The sequence below is a fragment of the Rhinolophus hipposideros genome (assembly GCF_964194185.1).
Source record: "Rhinolophus hipposideros genome assembly, chromosome: X".
Taxonomy (NCBI): Eukaryota; Metazoa; Chordata; class Mammalia; order Chiroptera; family Rhinolophidae; genus Rhinolophus; species Rhinolophus hipposideros.
In genome coordinates, this window is record NC_138046.1 from 7447198 (window position 1) to 7465223 (window position 18026).

At 60.5% G+C, this 18026-nt stretch overlaps 1 protein-coding gene across 2 annotated transcripts; it reads right to left on the reverse strand.

Moving 5' to 3' along the window:
* Window positions 1–645: 645 nt before the first annotated feature.
* On the reverse strand, window positions 646–15245 carry BGN (biglycan). Of its 2 annotated transcripts, none has more exons than XM_081043194.1 (8): window positions 15119–15245; window positions 5559–5807; window positions 5094–5206; window positions 4326–4539; window positions 3727–3837; window positions 3467–3560; window positions 3236–3374; window positions 646–1846 (listed from the first exon to the last, which is right to left on the reverse strand). In XM_081043194.1, exons 2-8 carry the CDS (start codon window positions 5803–5805, stop codon window positions 1649–1651), a joined length of 1116 nt encoding a protein of 371 aa, XP_080899320.1. In that variant the 5' UTR covers window positions 5806–5807; window positions 15119–15245; the 3' UTR covers window positions 646–1648. The 2 variants fall into 2 exon arrangements, with proteins under 2 accessions (XP_080899320.1, XP_080899321.1); XM_081043195.1 differs by lacking the exon at window positions 15119–15245 and adding an exon at window positions 7674–7795.
* Window positions 15246–18026: the final 2781 nt, after the last annotated feature.

The following is an 18026-nucleotide window of genomic DNA, read 5'->3' on the forward strand; positions in this document are numbered from 1 at the left end:
GTCCTTGCTCTGGGGACTGTCCCCCTTGCTACCCCTTCTGGGGCAGACCTGTGTCCCCGGTGAGCGAGCGGTCCAGTGTGCAGCTCCGGATCCTCTCTCAGAAGCTGGTGCCAGCGCTCTGCAACCTGGGCTTGGCTCTGCTGGCCCACCGTGTACCCTACGGGGTGGAGGCTGTGTGGGGAACCCAGGCCAGGCCAGCACAGGCGGACTCACACAGCAGGCTGCCCTGCCTGGGAGTGCACCCCCTGGTGCTGACACAGGAACCTATCAAGAGGGACATTCGCGGCCTCCTTGGTGCTCTGCAGCCTGCAGGTGCTTGCAAACGCTTCACTCGGGGAGGGCAGATGCTGCCTCAGTGGGCCTGCTTCAGGAGCCCAGTCTTAGGACAACTGGGGCCACAGAAGTGCCTAAAAGGGAGGGGAAGGGGCCTTCTGCCTGGTCACCTGGGCCTCCATGTCTAGCCCCAGACTGGGTGGTGCCGAGGACCTTCGCCTGAGGGAGGGAGAGCAGCAAGGACGAAGTCTCAGGCTTGGAGGGGTCACAGAGAGGCAGAGCCTGGGAGCTGGCCAGAGGCAGCCGCTCATGGCTCCCCTTTCTGCTTGGTTGCCAGTGCCACCCCGCAAGTAGCGACACAGAGAGACATATTGCACAGTGTTTCTTTAATTGAAAGACAACAATCAACCTCAGAAGCAGCCCCTCGTCAAGCTGGGTGTGATTTCTCAAAACCCCACACCACGGGCCGGAAGCGAGGAGATGGGAGACCTAGCCATCATGTGGGAAGGGGGACAATGAAAAGCGTGCTTGGCACTCCAGTGGGATGCTGGGCCCCTCCCAGGGGAGGCCAGACTCCCCTGGTCTGACTGAGCCCAGTGCTTCCTCTCTTGACTGGAGCACGTGCGGGGTGCAGCATCTCCACTGCCTCCAGGACCATCTAGGCTTGGGGGCAAGGCCTGGGCAGGGCAGGTGGGAGGCAGCTGCCCCCCAGTCCCAGCTTGCCTGGGTAGGAGCTAGGCAGAGGCCTCATGTGGCAGAGACCAAACCCAGTCGAAGGACGTGAAAGAGGAGAGGAAGAGAGAGACAGAGAGAGGGAGAGGACCGGTCCAGGGGTCAGAAGAGCAAGGAGGCTTGGGCGGATGGACTATGAACTTGCATAAAGTGGGGGGTATGGGAGGCCAAGAGTGACAGACTGGGCCAAGGAGAGCTGGAAGTTCATGAGGAGGAAGAATGTGAACCAGGCAGGCGTGGTGGGTTCACTGGGGTCTGCTGTCTCCATCCGTGCTCGTCCTCTCCTGCCCCACAGACCCAGGGACCAGTTTCCCTGAATTGGAGCCTCAGACAATTTGGTTTCAGGGTGAAAAGGAAGAAAACTTTGTGGGGCACCTCTGAGTGGCTATGGAGGGAGCGGGGCAGGTGCAGCTCTGAAGCCAAGGGAACATGTAATGGGGTCTGGGCCTTGTGCCCCACCTGCACACTTGGGAGCCAGGGTGAGGGTGTCAGGGGGTGGCGAGTGGGGGTTGGGGATCAGGGGTTGGGCTGGGTTGGATACAGCTGGGCACTGGCCTTGCTCCCTCGCTCTGCCTCTCCCTTCAGGACATCCGCTGTGCTCCCCAGAGACCCCGCCCAGGCCACCACAAGGCCGCTGCTGCCTCTACTTTTTGTAGTTGCCAAATTGGATGGCCAGGCGGTCGGTGACGCAGCGGAAGGTGGCTGGCTGCACCTCCCAGTAGGGCACTGGGTTGTTGAAGAGGCTGATGCCGTTGTAGTAGGCCCGCTTCACCCCGAAGCCCACAGGGCAGAAATCATTGACGCCCACCTTGGTGATGTTGTTGGTATGCAGGTAGACCACCTGGGGCAGAGGGGTGTAGCCTAGTCTCAGTGCCAGTGGCCCAGGCACCCCAGGCACCTCCCCCGAGTCTGGCCGGGCCACCACGCGGCCATCATTTCGTTGCATTGCATCTGCACAGCCCTTTGCGGGCCTGGATGTGGTTCTCTCACAGTAGGAAGGACCACACCGAGGCTTAAGTATTGTGGTCAGGTGGGTGTGTGACCAGGGGCCAGGCTGAGAGGCTCAGATGGGGTGTGTGGTGGGTGTTGGGTGTTGGGTGGGAGGTGAGGGGAACATGGGGGGCAAGGGATCAGGTGGGGGTGTCCATGCAGGAAAGATGACAGACACCTTGGGCTCACAGAGGGCCCCTGGCTTTCCATCTGGGTTCTCTGGGCTCCCGGCGTGCACCCAGGGGAGCAGCTTCTCACTCTAGGGACCAGGGGCCACGAGAGGAGAGAGAGCCTGCAGAATGACCTCCTTTTCCTCCTGGTTCTCAGGGCCACTAGCCCTCTACCAGCCTCCTTCAACTCCCTGTAGCCCTTGTCTAGGGGAAGGGCAGAGGGGACAGGAGGCCGGGTGAGTAAGGAGCCCAATGATGGTGGTAGGAGGTGCTCCGTCTGCAGCAGCGCCCTCTGGAGGTGGAGAGCAACCGGCCGCTAGAGGGCGCGCTCAGCCCGGCACTTCTGCTGCTGCTCCTGTTGCAGCAGAGCTGCCCCCGACCCAGGGTTCAGCTGGACTCGGCTCTGGCTGGACAGCCTCAAGGAATGGCAGGTCTCCCGGCCCGAGTGAATGGGGCTTAGGAAGAGAGCGAGGGCCAGAACAGGGCTGGGCAAGGCCAAGTTCACCCGTGTGACTGGAAACCAAGCCAGGGATGAGTGAAGCCCCTGAGAGAACCTGAGGCAAGGCTAAGCACTACCCCCTATCAGCCCACTTCCTGTCCCGGGCTGTCCCAGTCTTGGCACCTATCTGCACCCCCATGCTCTCACTGTTCCCTGACCTCCCAGGCCCTGCCACACCTTTCTGGTGTCCCACCCACTTGGGGGACCAGCTCCAATATCTGCTAGGCCACCTCCTGCTCATCCCTCCCAAACGCCATCTGCGCCCTCCCCGTGGCTGTCCCGCTCTCCTCCTCTTCCTCAGCACAGACCGTTGGCGCTGAGGGAGGGGTCCCTGTGACTGCTCCTTTCCAGATGAGGAGGAGGAGGTGGAGAGAGCAGGAGTAAGTGGCCAGACCATGCAGCTGGCCCCTTGCATAGCGAGGTCCTGTTGTGCTCAGTACCCGGGCCCCACACGTGCTGGGCTTGTGAGAGGGGCAGGGGGCCGAGGAACCACCCTGGGGCATGGGCTGCTCCCTTCTCCCAGTCTTAGAGATCTTGGCACTGGGGGTTGCCCCCCCCCTCCAGCTCTCACCTGGAGGAGCTTGAGATCCGGAAGGCCCGTGGGCACCCTGGATAGCTTGTTATTGTCCAAGTGCAGCTCCCTCAGGGTGGGCAGAAAGCTCAGGCTCCCATTCTCAATCATACGGATCTGGTTGTGGCCCAGGCCCAGCCTGTGAAGGGGTAGATGAGCTGTATTGAGAGGCCAGAGGAGAAGAAGAGTACGGGGCAGGGCAGCCCCCTCGGCCCCTCCCCCCCAGCCCACCTGTACAGCTTGGAATAGCGGAGCAGATCCTCCAGCTCGATAGCCTGGATTTTGTTGTGGTCTAGGTGGAGTTCATTCAGGGTCTCGGGGAGGTCTGCCGGGGAAAAATGGATGCTCTGAGATGAATGCAAGCGGGTGTTCGCTGGTGCTGTGTGTATGGGTGAGGGCAGCCAAAGCCCTCCCTGAGGAGACCGGGTGGCTCTAGAAGGCTCCAGGATCCGGGCTCTGCCCAGCATGGGACGGAAGGGCTGCCTTCCTACCTTTGGGGATGCCGGTGAGCTTGGCCTCGGAGATACGCAGGTAGTTGAGCTTCAGGCCATCGAAGGCTCCAGGTTCAAAGCCACTGTTCTCCAGAGGATTCCCGCCCATCTCTAGGAGAGAGGCTGCCTCAGTCCTGGAGCCAGTACTGAGCAACGGCCTGCACACCTTGGGGCCTGTCAGCTTCCTGGCTTGGGCTGGCTTGATGGGCCCTGCTAATAACCCACGCCCCGATCACCCCCCACCCCCGAAAGCAGTTCCACTAATTTACCAGGAAAGTTGCACATTCCTAGCTGTTCAAGATCACTAGCCCCCAAGGGCACTGGATCTGGCATTGGCCTCAGGGTCTAGGGGGAGCAGGAGGAAAGGGAGGGCCCCTGGCAGGCCTCTGTCAGCTGGCTGGTGACACTGGCCCTTTCCCTTCCCTCTCTCTACAGTCCCCTGGTTTCTCTTCACCTTGCTTTGGCAGCTCTGGAGCATGCCCCTAGAGAAGCCTCCAGAATGTTCTGTGAGACCCATTCTGGCTGGAAATGGCCCCTCTCCTTGACCCTTCTTGCCAGACGCCGGGGTGAGGACTGTCCTGGGCCAGTGCCACACTCACCAATGCAGTTCATGTTGCGCAGCCCATTGAACACGCCCTTCGGCACCTTGCGGATTCGGTTGTCATGGATGCGGAGCTCCACCAGGGAGCTGGGCAGGTTGGGCGGGATCTCCACCAGGTGGTTCTTGGAAATGTAGAGCTTTTGCAGCTTCCTCAGGGGACTGAAGGCCTTCTCATGAATCTTGGTGATCTTGTTGTTCACCAGGACGAGGGCCTGAGGTGGGGTGGGCGTCGGAGGTGAAGGCACCAACTCTCCAGAGCACCCTGGCCTCTCCTCTCCCTCCCTCCCCTGCCACCTGAGCTGGCGATTATTGGGACCTCACAGATGTCTGAGTCCCAGTCTCAAGGATATCCATCTGTGCTCACGGGCGGAGTGCAGAGCAGGGAGTCAGCATTTAGGCCCGGCAATGCCACTACTTCTCCAAGCCTCAGTTTCCCCGCTTGCACCCTGCCTACAATGAAATCTGTTTTTCCTGTGTTCCTGGCAGGAACCAATACGATGAACAAGTTTCGAGCCAAGAAGAGAGTTGGGCTGAATGATCTTGTCCTGCCCTTATGGTTGCTGACACCCATAAGTGTGACACACAGGTGACGCTGACCCCAGGCGCTCCCACCAGGCCCGCCTCCAGACTTCTCTCAGGATTCCATGGGTCCCTGGTCCCCTCTTGCACTCCACAGGTATATGCACACACCCATCTAGACGCAACCCCGCAGCTGCAGATTGCCCACCTCCTCAGAGCCCCTGGAAAGTGCCCCGGGCAGGCTTACATAGAGGTGCTGGAGGCCTTTGAAATCATCCTTCCGGAGCTCAGTGATGTCATTGTTCTGCAGATCCAGCAGTGTGGTGTCAGGCGAGATCTCCTTGGGCACAGCCTTCAGACCTGGGGGCGGGCGCCACCGTCACCAGTATGAGCCCCGGCCATGGCCCCAGAGTGGCTCAGAGCACGGGGACATGCACACACACAGACACACTCCTAGGAACTCCGCCACAAACAGGCAGAAGCTGCAGAGCCAGCAGACAGAGCCTCTTCTCACTCCCCACTCACTTGTACCCAGATAACTGGACCCCCTCCCACACTGAAATGAGCATCCCCAATCCTGCTCAGTGCCACCTATTTCTGCTCCCATCCATCCACACGCACACCACAGGACAGATATGTGTCCCCTTGGCAGGAGTACTCGGGCTGGGCCTGTGCCGTCACGCACCCCTCCCGACCCAACCCCAGGACTGACCCAGGTCAGAGCACTGAACAACTCGCAGGTGGCAGTGACAGCCGAAAGGACACATGGCGCTGAAGGTGGGCGTGAGGGAGTCCAGGTCTGGGACGCCTGAGGTGTCAGCACCCGAAGCCTCCTCGTCGTTCAGCATGGGCAGCCCATCATCCAGGGTGAAGTCCCAGAAACCCTTCTGTTCAAAGGGCAGGGCCTGGCTCAGGGCCAGCAGGGACGTGAGGAGCCAGAGGGGCCACATGGTGGGCATGCCTAGGAGGCCAGGGTGAGGAGGGGCCGTCAGGAGGGTCCAGACTGTACCCACACCCATCCTCTGGGCCCTTTCCTGGCCCCCCTCCCAATACCAGGGCCTGGGGTTCTGCATGTGTTGGTACCATGTCCCCCATCCATCACTTGCAATAGTCAGACCCTGGGCCCCCAAGCAGCAGAGGGATGGGCCATGGGTGGCATCTGGAAAGATGAGGGCACCTCCTTCTGCTCCCCTCTGCTCCCAGGTAGGACTTGGTTTCAGTGGACAATGCAGTGTCACCCCAATTAGAGAGTCTGCAGCCACCGCCCCCCCCCCCCCGACACACACACACCATTGAATCAACTGGCAGCTGCCTGGGGGATCAGTGAGGCGAGTGGAGCAGGAGGAGAGAGAAACCCAACCAATTGGCTACCCCCTCCTGTGGCCAGGCCAATCCACATGCTCAGGGTAACGTGGGTGCAGCCAGAGTTGAGTTAAGGGATTACGAGTCGCTTCCTTTTCTGCCTGAGCCCCCCACCTTGCAAAGCACCTACATTTTTCTAAGAAAGTCAAGTGGTCAAGACACCAAGAAAGGGGCATCCTCCCAGGGCATGAGCGAAATTGCCAAGGTGGAGGAGACACGGCCCCCACCTACTACCCCACTGCTGCCTAGGGCTTTGACTTCTTACCCTGGCCCACAAGCCTTCTCCTGGCTTAGCCCACAGAGCCCCGGGGCTCCCACATCTGCCCCCACCCTTCCCTTCCTTCTGCCCGTGGCCCAGCTCCCAGGAGAGGCCCCCCAGGGGAGAAGACTGTTGCCAGGGTGGCAGGCAGGGTCAGACTTGTCGGGAGGCCCCCCAGGCCGGGCAGCGAGGTGGGGGTGAGGGGGAGTTTCCCTGCCCGTGCCTGCCCTTGGCACCCACATTTGCCTGCCTCCTTCCTCCTCCAGCAGAGGCCGTCCCCCAGCCAGGGGCTTCTCTGCCAGAAGGCTCTGTACAGGAAAAAGCTGGAGCCCCTGCCTCTTCCACCACCCCACCTACAAGGATTTCCTGAGAAAGTCCTAGCATCATTTCCCCTATCTGTCAAACAGGAGTGTGGGTACCTGCCTTGCTTGCCTCCCAGGCTGGGGGGTTGGCTGGGGCTTCTCTGGGTGCATCTGTGGGCAGGGAGCCCAGCCAATTGGTCGCCAGGGCCTCCTGCAGACCTGAATTGGCCCCACCCCAGGACGGCTCTCACTTGGGTCCCATCCTGGCCAGGGGAGGGGTTGTTTAGGGCGTCAGAGGCCCTGGGGGTGGAGGGCTCTGCCCACTCTAGACTAGCACCTTCGGAGCAGCGTGGCCCTGCCTGCTGCTTTCCTGGGCAGGCCCAGCTAATGTGGGGCTGGGCTGGCTGCTGGGGCTTAGGCCACCTCCAGGCCTGGGCACACTGCTCTGCCTCTCGGATTCCCATCCATCCCGCCCCCTCCTGCACTCCTCCTGACCCCCCTGAGCAGGTCACATGGCCTGCCTCCCTGCTCAGGCTCTTACCATCCCTGAGGACACAGACGCGGGACGGAATGGAGGAACCCTTCTGGCAGCCAGGACAGGCGGCTCCGAGGGCCCAGGACATGGTTCAGTAGACTATGCTGTACCGTCAGCCCCGGAGTGGCCCCAGCAGGTCCCGCCAGCCCTTCTGAGCGCATGGCCCCCAGTGACAGGTTCAGAGAAGCTCCCTGCCTACCCCAGGTCACACAGCAAAGGGAGGGTCCCCCACGCTGGGGGAGCGCCCAGCCTCCCTGGCTCCTTTGATCACACCCCAGGTCCCACCAGCCCCAGACTGGCCAGGCAGGATCCAGGGGGCCCCCAGAAGGCCTTGCCACAGAGTAAGGAGAAGGCCCCAGCCTTGCCTACCTGGACAGCGTGTCCCTCCTTCTTCCCCTGAGTTTTCAACTCCCAGGGCAGAGCAGGGCGGGCCTAGGCCTCTCTGCTTGTTGCCACCTCAAGGGGCCCTTGTCCAGGTGCTACTAAATGCTCAGGGCTGGGAGGAGGATGATCAGTGGAAGAGAACAGGAAGGGGAGGATGAAGGCAGGAGAGCAAGATGGAACGGGAGAGAGGGAGGAGACTGCTCCCCCGTTGTCTGGCACCCCTGCCAAAGCTGCTACTTCACGGGGGGGGGGGGGGGGGGGGGGGGGGGGGGGGGGGGGATGAGTCAGGGCTAGAATGCCCAGCAGCGGGAGCCTTGGAAAGCTCTGGGATCCACAGCCCACCTGGACAGGTGAGGGTGGGGTGGAGTGGTCTAGCCAGGCCCAGGGGAGACTGTGGGGAGAGGCAGGTACACACAGGCGCTGTCCAGCCTGCTGGGGCTGGAAAGGGCTGGGGGTCTCCACAGGGAACCTCTGCCCTGGTGTCTGGCCCCTCTACCAGGGGAGAGGATGGAGAGGTGCTAGGAAGGCCAAACAAGTGGTCTCACGGGACCTGCCCTGGGAGGACGGGGGCTCTAGAGGAGGTGAACCAGAGCAAAGCAGCCGTGCCCGATGTCGTTGCCTCTGGAGGCCAGCTTGGCCCCAGCGCAGGCTCACTCTGGATGGAAGGGAAGCTAAGGGCTTGGAGGCCCTATACCAGGGCCCCGTGACAGAGGCAGAGGACAAGGTTTGGCTGGTTCTCCCCAGTTCCTGGCTGGGTCCAGGCAGTGGGCAGGCTGTTGGGGTGGGGGCCGGGCGGGCTTCCCGGTACAGCCCTCATTTCCCCTCGAGGAACTGGCACAAGACTCAGCCAGAACTATGTGGAAGGGAGGGGGCCGGCCGGACACAGAGCCTGCAGGAGGCGGCAAGAGACCCCCACAGAGCCCGAAGGAGCCAGGAAGGGCCCTCAAAGGGATGCCCAGAAGGAAGGCTCTCCAGCATCTAGCACAATTAGTAGCTCCATTTTATGGAAGAGAAAACTGAGGCCTAGAGAGAGGAACAGACTTTCCCCAAGTCACTCAGCCTGAGACTTGGAGTCCAGCTTGGGCAACTCTAGGCCCTGAGTGTTCATGCCTCGGGGGCACCCCTCATTACAGCGTGGGGGTGATGGGGGTTTCTGGGTGGCTGGCTCAGCATGGGCAGTGCAGAGAGCCTGGGGGCAGAGGTCAAGGCTGGTAGTAGTCAGGGTGGGGGCTGTAAGGCTGTAGACAGACCCAGCAGCCCCACTTTCAGCTTGGCACTCCCTAACTTCCTACCACCTCACACTGCTTCCTCCCCCCTTTCATGTGCACATGCGCAGGAAGGCAGGAGGCAGGAGGGCTGCAGCCCAGGAAGTGGGAGTTCCCCATGGACGACTACTGTGAGACCCACGACAAGTCCCCCTGACCCCACCTCCCTCCACTACCCAGGGCCTCTGAGCCTCAGTTTCCCTTTATTGGCCTCCCAGGTAATGTCCCCAAGGACTTCAGGGAGGGCCTGGAGCTCCATCAAAGTGTGTTCTGAGCTCGCTGGACCCCACCTTCTCAGAGCAAAGGAAAAACGTTGTAATGGCAGTGAGGCTTCAGGCCTGGCGCCCACAGGTGTGAACGAGGGAAGAGGCTGGGTTTCCTGGAGCCTGTGCCTCCTATCCAATAGGGCCCTGCTTTGTCTGGCCCTCTGAAAGTCAGCACAGGCCTCTGAGCAGGCGTGCTCCAGGTCACAGCCAAACAAGATGCATTGGCAGCCTCTGAGAACATGGATGGGTCGTGCCAGGCATTCAGACCAGGCCAAGGGCGGCGGGAGCAGGACTTGAGGTCTGGCATGCCCTGGGAGCTCGCCGGCAGATGTGTGGCCCACAGCTGCCAAGTCGTAGACGCCGGGCCCTGTCCCATGGCCTCAGCCCTAGGTGTCTGGCCCCACTGAGCCACCCTACCTGAACTCTGACACGCGTGCCACCTTCCACTCAGCCCTGCCAGATCCCTGGGACTGTGCAGGTGGGGAGGGGTGAAACTGAAACAAGCAATACAGGGTGCCCTTCCTCCACCCACCCCACTTTGTTCACCAAAGTCTCTGGGCCCAGCTTCAACCAGCAGGCCAGAGGCAAGGGTGCTGCCCCCTATCGCTTTCCCAGGCCCCAGCCCACCAGCCGCTCGTCAGTTATAATCCGCACTTGGGTATCACCCAGAAAGAGGGGACGTGTGCCATGCATGGATCTGCTGAGGCCCACGTGTGTGTGTGCATGTGGGGGTGACTGCTTGAGAGGCTGGTGGCTGGAGTGGGGAGGGGCTGCACCCTGAGCCCCACCCTGTCTGCATCTGCACCACAACCGCCCCTAACCCACCACCATTTCCTCAGCATGCCCTCCAGGCTACAGGGGAGCAGATGCCCAAGCGTGGCTTGCCAGGGCAACTCTTCCCTGCTGTGGCCTTGGTGACTGGGTCTTCAGGGGCAGACCTCCCTCCCCACAATGTTGAGAAGAACCATCCATGCCTGCTCCCACCCTGTCAGGAAACCTCTGGAAAGCAGGAGGGTCAAACGGCTGGCCTTTTGCCATGCCAAGAGTCAGGCCGCAGATGACCCAAGTCAGACGTGGATCCTAAGTTTCCTGGTCCTTCCACACCTGAGCTGTGTGCCCTTCCTTCTCCTCCCACTGACTCTAGAAGTCCTGAGCTCCTCACCTCGTTCCAGAATCTTTGAAGAAGAGGGAGGTTGCTAGCCTTTCCTGCGTTGGGCCAGGGGAATCAAGTGATTTCCCAATGACCATGAGAAGAAAGCACCGTTTTTTATCGCTTGATGAATACGTAAACAGAGGCTCAGAGTTTGCCCAAAACCCTTGCCCAAGGCTACACAACGAGGAAATGGTAGATCTGGGACCCTCTCTGTCTGTCTACTTGCCCCACCCTCTGCCAACAATCACAGACTTTGCTGCAGGCTCCAAAGCCACAGATCCCACGCTCCCTGGGCTTTGTGCAGGGGCCGGACCAGTCCCCGGGTCCCTGGAGAAGACTCTGGCAGCTCTCTCATGCCGGCTGGGAAGTGAGGTTGTTGGAAAGCAGGGCCTTGCACTGTAGGTCCTGTGTCCCTGTGCTTGCTTCACAAATCCTTTGGAAACATGGCACCTCTCTCTGGCTGCAACTATCAATAGCTCCCCACCGACGGAGGGGCCCATCCTCTTTGTTGATGGATCTGATGGCAGTATTTTGGCCCCAGCACACCCACTAGTCCAGCTCTGCCTCTGCAAGGAAGTTGCCTGGAAAAGCCATCACTCTGGCAAGCCAGAGAGGTTCCCCTGAGCATTTTAGGTCCCTGCAGGCGCCAGACCCCCCAGGACGATGTTCTCAGCCTGGCTCCCAGAGCCCTGCCTGCCTAGTTCTCTCACTGAGCCAGCGCAAGGCAAGGGAGTTTGGCCTGGCTCCCAGGGCAAGAGAATGAGCTGCCAGGCACCCCAAAGGGAGGCCCATAGCCCCTTCCTTTCCTGGGCCCAGGATTTCCTACAGTCCTTTCCCTGCATGGGGTCCCAGCTCTCTGCCAGGGGCTCCGGCTGGGGTGGGACCCAGGCCTCTGCAGCCAGCCCGAGGCTCTGGGACCTGTTCACCTTCAGCCCCTCCCAGGACTCCTGCACTGCAGGCTTCTTTGCAGCTGGGCGGTCTCTAAGACCCAGCAGACCATAATGAAGGCCCCGATGGGACTCCTACCCGCCAGAGGAGAGAAGCAAGGGTGAGTTGAGAATCACAGAGTCTGGGACCTCTCCTAGCCCAGCATGCCCTAAACTGGAGAGATTTGTCACCACAGGGAGGGGGAAGACGTGAGTCATGTGAGTCCCAGCACCTTCCCTGGGCTCAGGAATGTCAGTGAAGGCTGGTTCTGCTCTGTGGGCTGGGGGCTGTGATGGGAGCTGAGGAGCATCGGAAAGAGCTGAGGCTGGTGGGCTCTGCGCAGGAAGGCACCCTCCACAAGCACCCCAGGAGCTACCCCGACATAAAGCAAAGAGGGTGGAGGGAGAGGCTAAAGTGGGTAGCGGTGGGGTGGCTCCCAAGAGCCTGGAGTCCCAGTGGTGTGTGTGTGTGTGGGGGGGGGGGACCTGGGGATCCTCAGGCTGTGGGCTCCAGGTGGGTGAAGTGCTTTCACCCCAGGACTTCCCATTTGGAAGGTGGAGAGATGGACCGCAGCCCTGGGGAAATCTGGGAAGCTGGTCTGGAAGACAGGAGAAGGGCCTGGCCGTGGGGCTAGCCAGTTCCCTCAGCGGCCCTTAGGCCTGGGGCAGGACTGAGCAGACATCCTCCCCATGCCGCCAGCACACCTCCCTCTGCTCATTCCCCATTCGCTCGCTCGAAGATGAGATTTACAGAAAGGGTTCTGTGGGTGGCCCAGTATGTGAGCAGAAGAGGACAGGACGCAGGGGAGGGGGCAGAGCGGGCAGGGCCTGGGTCTGCCTGTCTTCAGAGGGGGCCTGTGCTCAATCCCCACCACACGGCTCACAGGAGGGTCCCCCAGAAAGCCACTGTCATCCCCCCATGCCTCAATTTGAGGAAAGCCCTTGGGCTGGTGTGTCAGGTGTGGGGTGGGGCAGCTCGGGGCAGGGACCAAGCCCTCCTACTCTGGGGTACCCGATAGGAGGAGAAAGGAAGTCTCATGGGCCTGGAAAGACCTCTTTAATAATCTGGGATGTTGGCAGATGAGCAAGGATGCTGAGGAGCCCCAGACATCCACCCGCAGGACGTGTGCCCACTGGCCCAACAGGCAGGACTTCAGAGGCCGGGTGGCGATGGGAGGAAAGGGAAGGCTCAGCGTGCAGGCTCAGCATGCAGACCCTCACATATGGGCTCACGACAACTTCCTCCTCTGGGGTGCTGGATGGGACACTCTATGGTCTTGTTTGAGTGACTGCAGAATGTTGCTGAAGAAAGGAAACTTTCTTGTCTTACAACACCCCCTTTCCTCTTATCCTTCTCTGTTCAACCTCCTCCAATGGCCCAGGGCTGCCAGTGGGACTGGGGAGAAATTCAGGCTGATGCTCGGAAGTCATCCCACGCCACGGTCAGCGGGTCGGCACCCCTACTTGCTGGGCCCCTAAAATGGGTGAACACAGAACTGCCACCAGACCCTTGGTAAAGGGGCTGGACTTCAGACTCCCCACCTACACAATGGGAACCCCAGTCCCTGCTCCAGGGCAGGCAGAGCAAAAAAGCAGTGGGATGGTTAATGCCCACTGGCACCTGGGTCCTTGGGGCTTGAAGGTGGGCCAGTGGGCGGGGGGGGGGGGGGGCAGGGCAGCCACTCAATAGCTGGCTCACTACAGGAGCTCTCTCTGCTCCCTGGCTCCCAGCCTGTTCCTGCTCTCTGGCCCCAGCGGTGTGGTGGCGGCCCTGTGCCTTCCTTTCAGAGGCACCCACACAATCCTGCCCTCACAGGCTCCTCCACGCTGGCCCACGGTAGCCAGTCAAGGGCAGGCTCCACGTGAAAGTGTCTGTGCCAGCACCAGCTCTCCCACGGTGCGTGTGGCAGAGGCAGCGATATGTCACCAGGAGGCGCTCACCTGCACATGCGTACACTCACTCAATGAGACCGCACACCTGGATACAGAGTCCCAGGAACCTCCATTTCTGGCATGGAGGGAGGCCCGAGCAACCCCAGCTCGTCTCCATCCCAATCAGGCCCTACAGGATAGAGAGCTGGCAGGCCAGGAAGGGTTGAGGGCACAGAGGCAGAAGCCCCCGGAGGACAGATGGGACAGGCCGCATCTGCAACCTGAGCAGCCTTTCCGAAGACTGTTCAAGAGCAATCGCCCTGGCTTGAGTGAGGTCTGCCCCACCGGACGCCACCCACCACCCTGTCCTGGAGGATCCTGGGTCTCCTGCTCCGCTCAGCAGGCCTCGCTAACCTGTACCCAGCCCCCAAACCCACCCTTGGTGCAGCCAGGGGGGTGCTCCCAACCCCTAACCTTCCAGAGCACTCAGGGGCACACCCAGAGCGCTCCATTCTGCCTTGCTCCTCTCCTGGGTCCCTTGACAGGCCCCTTCACATGCCAGCCATCTTGGGAGCTTGCAAGACAGGGGCCAGGCGCCCTGCCACCTCCCACTCTGACATCCCATCATCAACACTCAAGTGACTTTGAGGGTTGCCTGGGTGATATGGGGTCCATAGCCAGAGTTTGTTAGTCAGAAGCTCTGGGTCCTGACCCCAGTTCCTGCCCCCTCTGTACAACGGCTGGGGTGGGGGTTGAACCAGCAGGAGCCACTCTTCCCCTCCCGAAGGGCTCTGGAGGCAACTTTGCAGCTACACTTTGGTACTTTGCTTCAGACCTGGGTTCTCCATTCCAAAGATGCTCCAAGTACCAGGGGCCAGGCTGCCTTTGAGGGACATGGCATCTAGTCAGGGAGTTCTGGAAGCTCACCCATCTCTAAACACGTTCCTCCTGGGATGATGGTGTCCCAGCTCGTAAGTGGACCTGTGGCCTCACATTTGCCCATGGTCCCCAGAAGTCCTACGGGGCCCCAAGCCGGGCCTGCCCAGGGTGATCTGGCACAGTTACCTGAGTTTCTCTGTGCTCCCGCCCCCCAATTCTCAGTCCCAATCCAACGAGGTTCTGGAGAGCTGGGGTTAAGCCACCCAGGCAGCCCCACCCAGGGCCCTGGCAGCCAGGGCTCCGTGGACCCACACCTCGCTTAGAAGGATGTAGAGGCAGGGCATTAGCCTGTGGGTAAGCGAGGAATATCTGGGCAGGATGCCTGGGGTGTGCCTAGAAAACCAAGTCTCTGAGCCCCCGCCAAGGAACGGCCCGGGCAGTGGGGACTGCTCCCTGGCCTGGGCTCCGGGGGGTGCCCAGGGGTCCTCCTGACCTGGGCCAGGCGAAACCCCCCTCAACTGAGGAGGTGCCCAAGCAGAATGCAGAGAGAGGCCGGTGGGAGTGCAGGGCACGCCTGGGGCCTTCCAGCGAAGAGAGAGGGCCATTGGCAGAGCTGGGGTGCCAGCCACCCAGCCATGCTTTGGTGATGTTGTGGGGCGGCAGCCAAGGGGAAGAACCCCAAGGGGGAGGCAGAGAGGGTAGACATGGAGCTGAACTGAGCGAGGTCAGAGGGGAGAGGGAAGGGGGGCAGAGAAGGCGCCTGGAAGAGGGAGGGGAATAGAGGCAGAAACAGGACAAGAAGCAAGGGGCCCACCGGGTGGCCACTAAAGGGCATGGACCAGCAGTGCCATGGGAATCCGCAGGCAGCCTAGGAGCAGGAGAGGGCGGGAAGGGGGCAGTGGGGACTAGAATAGGGACACGGAGGGGGGGCACAGGGGCAGTAAGGTCAGGATCGGGGACGTCTTGAGAACAGTGAGGGGGCAACGAAGTCAGGGATGAGATGTGGAGGGCAGCTCAAGGCCGGCATGGGGACAGCAGGGACAGCAAGTGGTTGGCATGGGGGCCCTACCTGGGAAGGGGAAGCGCTGGGTGCAGGCTGGCTAGTTGGCAGGCTTGGGTGTCGGGCAGTCCGTGAGTCTGTCTGTCGGGCGTCCAGAGCAGCTGCTCACTCCTGGGCAGTTCGTGGAGAGAGGGAGACAGAGGCGGTGGGAGGGAGGCTAAAGGCTGGGCGGGCGGTCCGACGGGGAGGGGGCGGGGAGGGAGGAAAAGAGGGAGGGGGCTGGTGGGGCGGAGAGGGAGGGAAGGAGGGAGGGAGGAAGGGAAAGAGGGGGCAGGCTTCCCGGCCCCCCTGGCAGCTTCAAAGGGAGCAATTTTCTTGTAGACGGCTGGGCTAGCTGCACCCGCTCCTCCTCACGCCCCCAGCACCCCCTCCCCCTGCGCTGGGCACATAGCAAAGGGACACACGCTCTCACTCACACAGGGACCCTTGGTGTCTGTGCGCAGGCACAGCCTCAGGCAGTCAAACTTTCCACTGCCCGGATAGGGACACTGAGGCTCAGGGACAGGCAGGAATGGGCTTTCTGGCACTGAGCCGGTCAGAGGAAGGCAAGAGGGCAGAAACGGAAGGGAGAGGAGGGGGAGGTGGCCTCTGGTTGCTAGTCCAGTGAGTGGCCCCTGAAAGTCTGTCCTGAACCCGCCCAGAACCTGTGGCAACCTAGGCCTGAACAAGGAGGTAGTTCTCTAGGATCAGGGAGGCAATGGTTGTGGATTTCTGGAAGGGCTTGATCTAGGCTCCTGGGCATTCTGGAAGTCCCCCCGCCACCTCCCAGACAGTTTTTCCCCCGTGAAAAAGGAACCAGTCCTGTCTGTGTGATCTCAGGATGGGACTCAGTTGGGGGATGGCAGGAGGGCAGCCCCGATTCCGCTGGACCTCCCCAGCTTGCCTTCCCTGGAGCTCAGAGAAGCTAAGTGGGAAAGCTGATTCAGAGAGGAGGAAGCTAGCGAGTCATCCTTCTTGCTCAATCTGTGCAGGTCCCCTAGGATGCTATAACTGCGCTGTGGGTGGGCCCCTCCTCAGGGCTGAGCTCTGTGCTGGCAACTTACTAACTGGGCCAAGCTGCCAAGCATCCCAGGAAGAGACGGTCATCAGCCACGGCACCCATGACACCCATGTGATCACTGGAAGCTTGGCCACTTTCTGAGGGCCCAGGCAAGCCCAATCCCACCTACCGTAGCCCAGGGCCTCCCTGTCCAGTGGGGTCCCCTGGTCCTCCCCTGGTCCGTGTACCCATTGTGCATTGGGGCCAGGACGGAGCCATCCTTGGTCATGAGCTGACAATGCGTTGAAGGAGTTTCCCGCAAGAGGAGCTTCGGGGAGACAAAGGTGACGGTTTAGAGGGAGCAAGAACCTGAGGTCTGCACGGGAGAACAGGAGACGGAGAGTGAAGACACTAAGGCAGGTGACGCAAGACAGAACAGAACTCCGCTAAGACCAAAAGAGAAAACTACATAGAGAGAGGGAAAGCTCAGCAAGCCGGGGCCCAGGGGAGGCCAGGGAGAGGTGGGTCCAACGGGTGGAGAACAGGGGTGAGGTCTGAGTGTCCTGCTTATCCAGCCAGCTGTCATTCAGTCATTCAGTGTTCCGCCCAGGGCCGGCAGGCAAGTGGGGTCTAGAAAGTTCTGCCTGGGCCCAGGCCCCCTTCCTGAACCATCAGTTCAAGGCTCTCAGGCAGGAATGGGAACACATGGTAGCCTGACCGAGTTGTGATGCCTGCCTGCGAGAAGCTTCCAGGCTAGGCCACGGATAAGGGAGACATGGGAAAAGCAGGGGCCAGTTTGGGAGCTCTGGCTCTGTTGTTTTTTGTGGGCAAGGACGTTGCAAATGGTTGGGACCAGGAGACTGGAGAGAACGCATGCCATTCCAGACAAGGGGAGTCAGTGTGTCTGCTTGTGTGCTTGTTTTCTTCCTGTTTATTGGAGACGTTTGAACATCTCTGATCGTAGAAAGACTAATATCACGAGGCCCACGTAGACTCACCATCCCAGTCACAGCCAGTACGAGAAGAAAGAGGGTCCAACAGATGTAGAAAACATTGTGTTCCATGAAAGAAGCCTGTCACAAAAGACCACCGATTGCATGATTCCCCATGAAACGTCTGGAACAGCCACATCCATAGGAACAGAAAGGGGATGAGTGGTCTCTTAGGGCGAGGGGAATGGGGGATGGAGGGGTGACAGCTAAAGATAGGAGGTGTGTTTTGTTTTTTGTGTTGTTTTTTTTGAGGTGATGAAAATGTTCTAAAATGGACTGGGGTAATGTTGCCCATTCTGTGAATATACTAACTAAAAACCACTGAGTTGTATGCTTTAAACAGGTGAATTGTATGGTATATGAATCATGTCTCAATAAAGCTATTTAAGAAATGAAAACAAAACAAAACACACATACATAAGGTATGCCCATTGCCCAAGGAGCCCCACCTGGCCTTGTACCCCGACCCAGCCCTCCACTGCACCCTGAAATGCTCTGATGGCTGGGACCCCAGGAGCCATCACTCAGGGCCTTGACCTTCAGGACTCCCAGTGGGGGTGAAAAGAGCACTGATACAGTGGTCAGGGCTTTGCTGGGGGAAGCCCACTCTGGGGGTTCCCTGGGATGGGCTCTGAGCTCTGTGGGGAGGGAACTCGGGCGCTCTTGTTTCTTGCCTCTCCAGGGCCCCACACAGTGCCAGAGGCTCAGGAAGGCTTCCTGGAGGAGGTGACTTGGAGCAGAGGAGTAGGGAAGAGGGACGTTGGCGGTAGAAGGAAGGGCACACAGCAAGGTGTGGAGGGTGTGGGGAGCAGCGAGGAGAGGGGCACTGCAATTAGGTGGGGAGGCCGAGCGCTGGGCCAGCCTGTCTTCTCTGCATGCTGCTCACCCTCTGCTGTTAGCCTGGCATGTTCATGAAAGGAGCTTGGGGTGGCCATGAGGCGACACC

Bases quoted from the DNA above. Each gene is read 5' to 3' on its own strand.
- BGN (XM_081043194.1), bottom strand. From the start codon at position 5,805: ATGCCCACCATGTGGCCCCTCTGGCTCCTCACGTCCCTGCTGGCCCTG. The intron at 4,540-5,093 runs GTAAGCCTGCCC...ACCCCACCTCAG, and splicing joins AAGGCCTCCAGCACCTCTAT to GCCCTCGTCCTGGTGAACAA. The intron at 3,375-3,466 runs GTGGGCTGGGGG...ACCCCTTCACAG, and splicing joins CGCTATTCCAAGCTGTACAG to GCTGGGCCTGGGCCACAACC.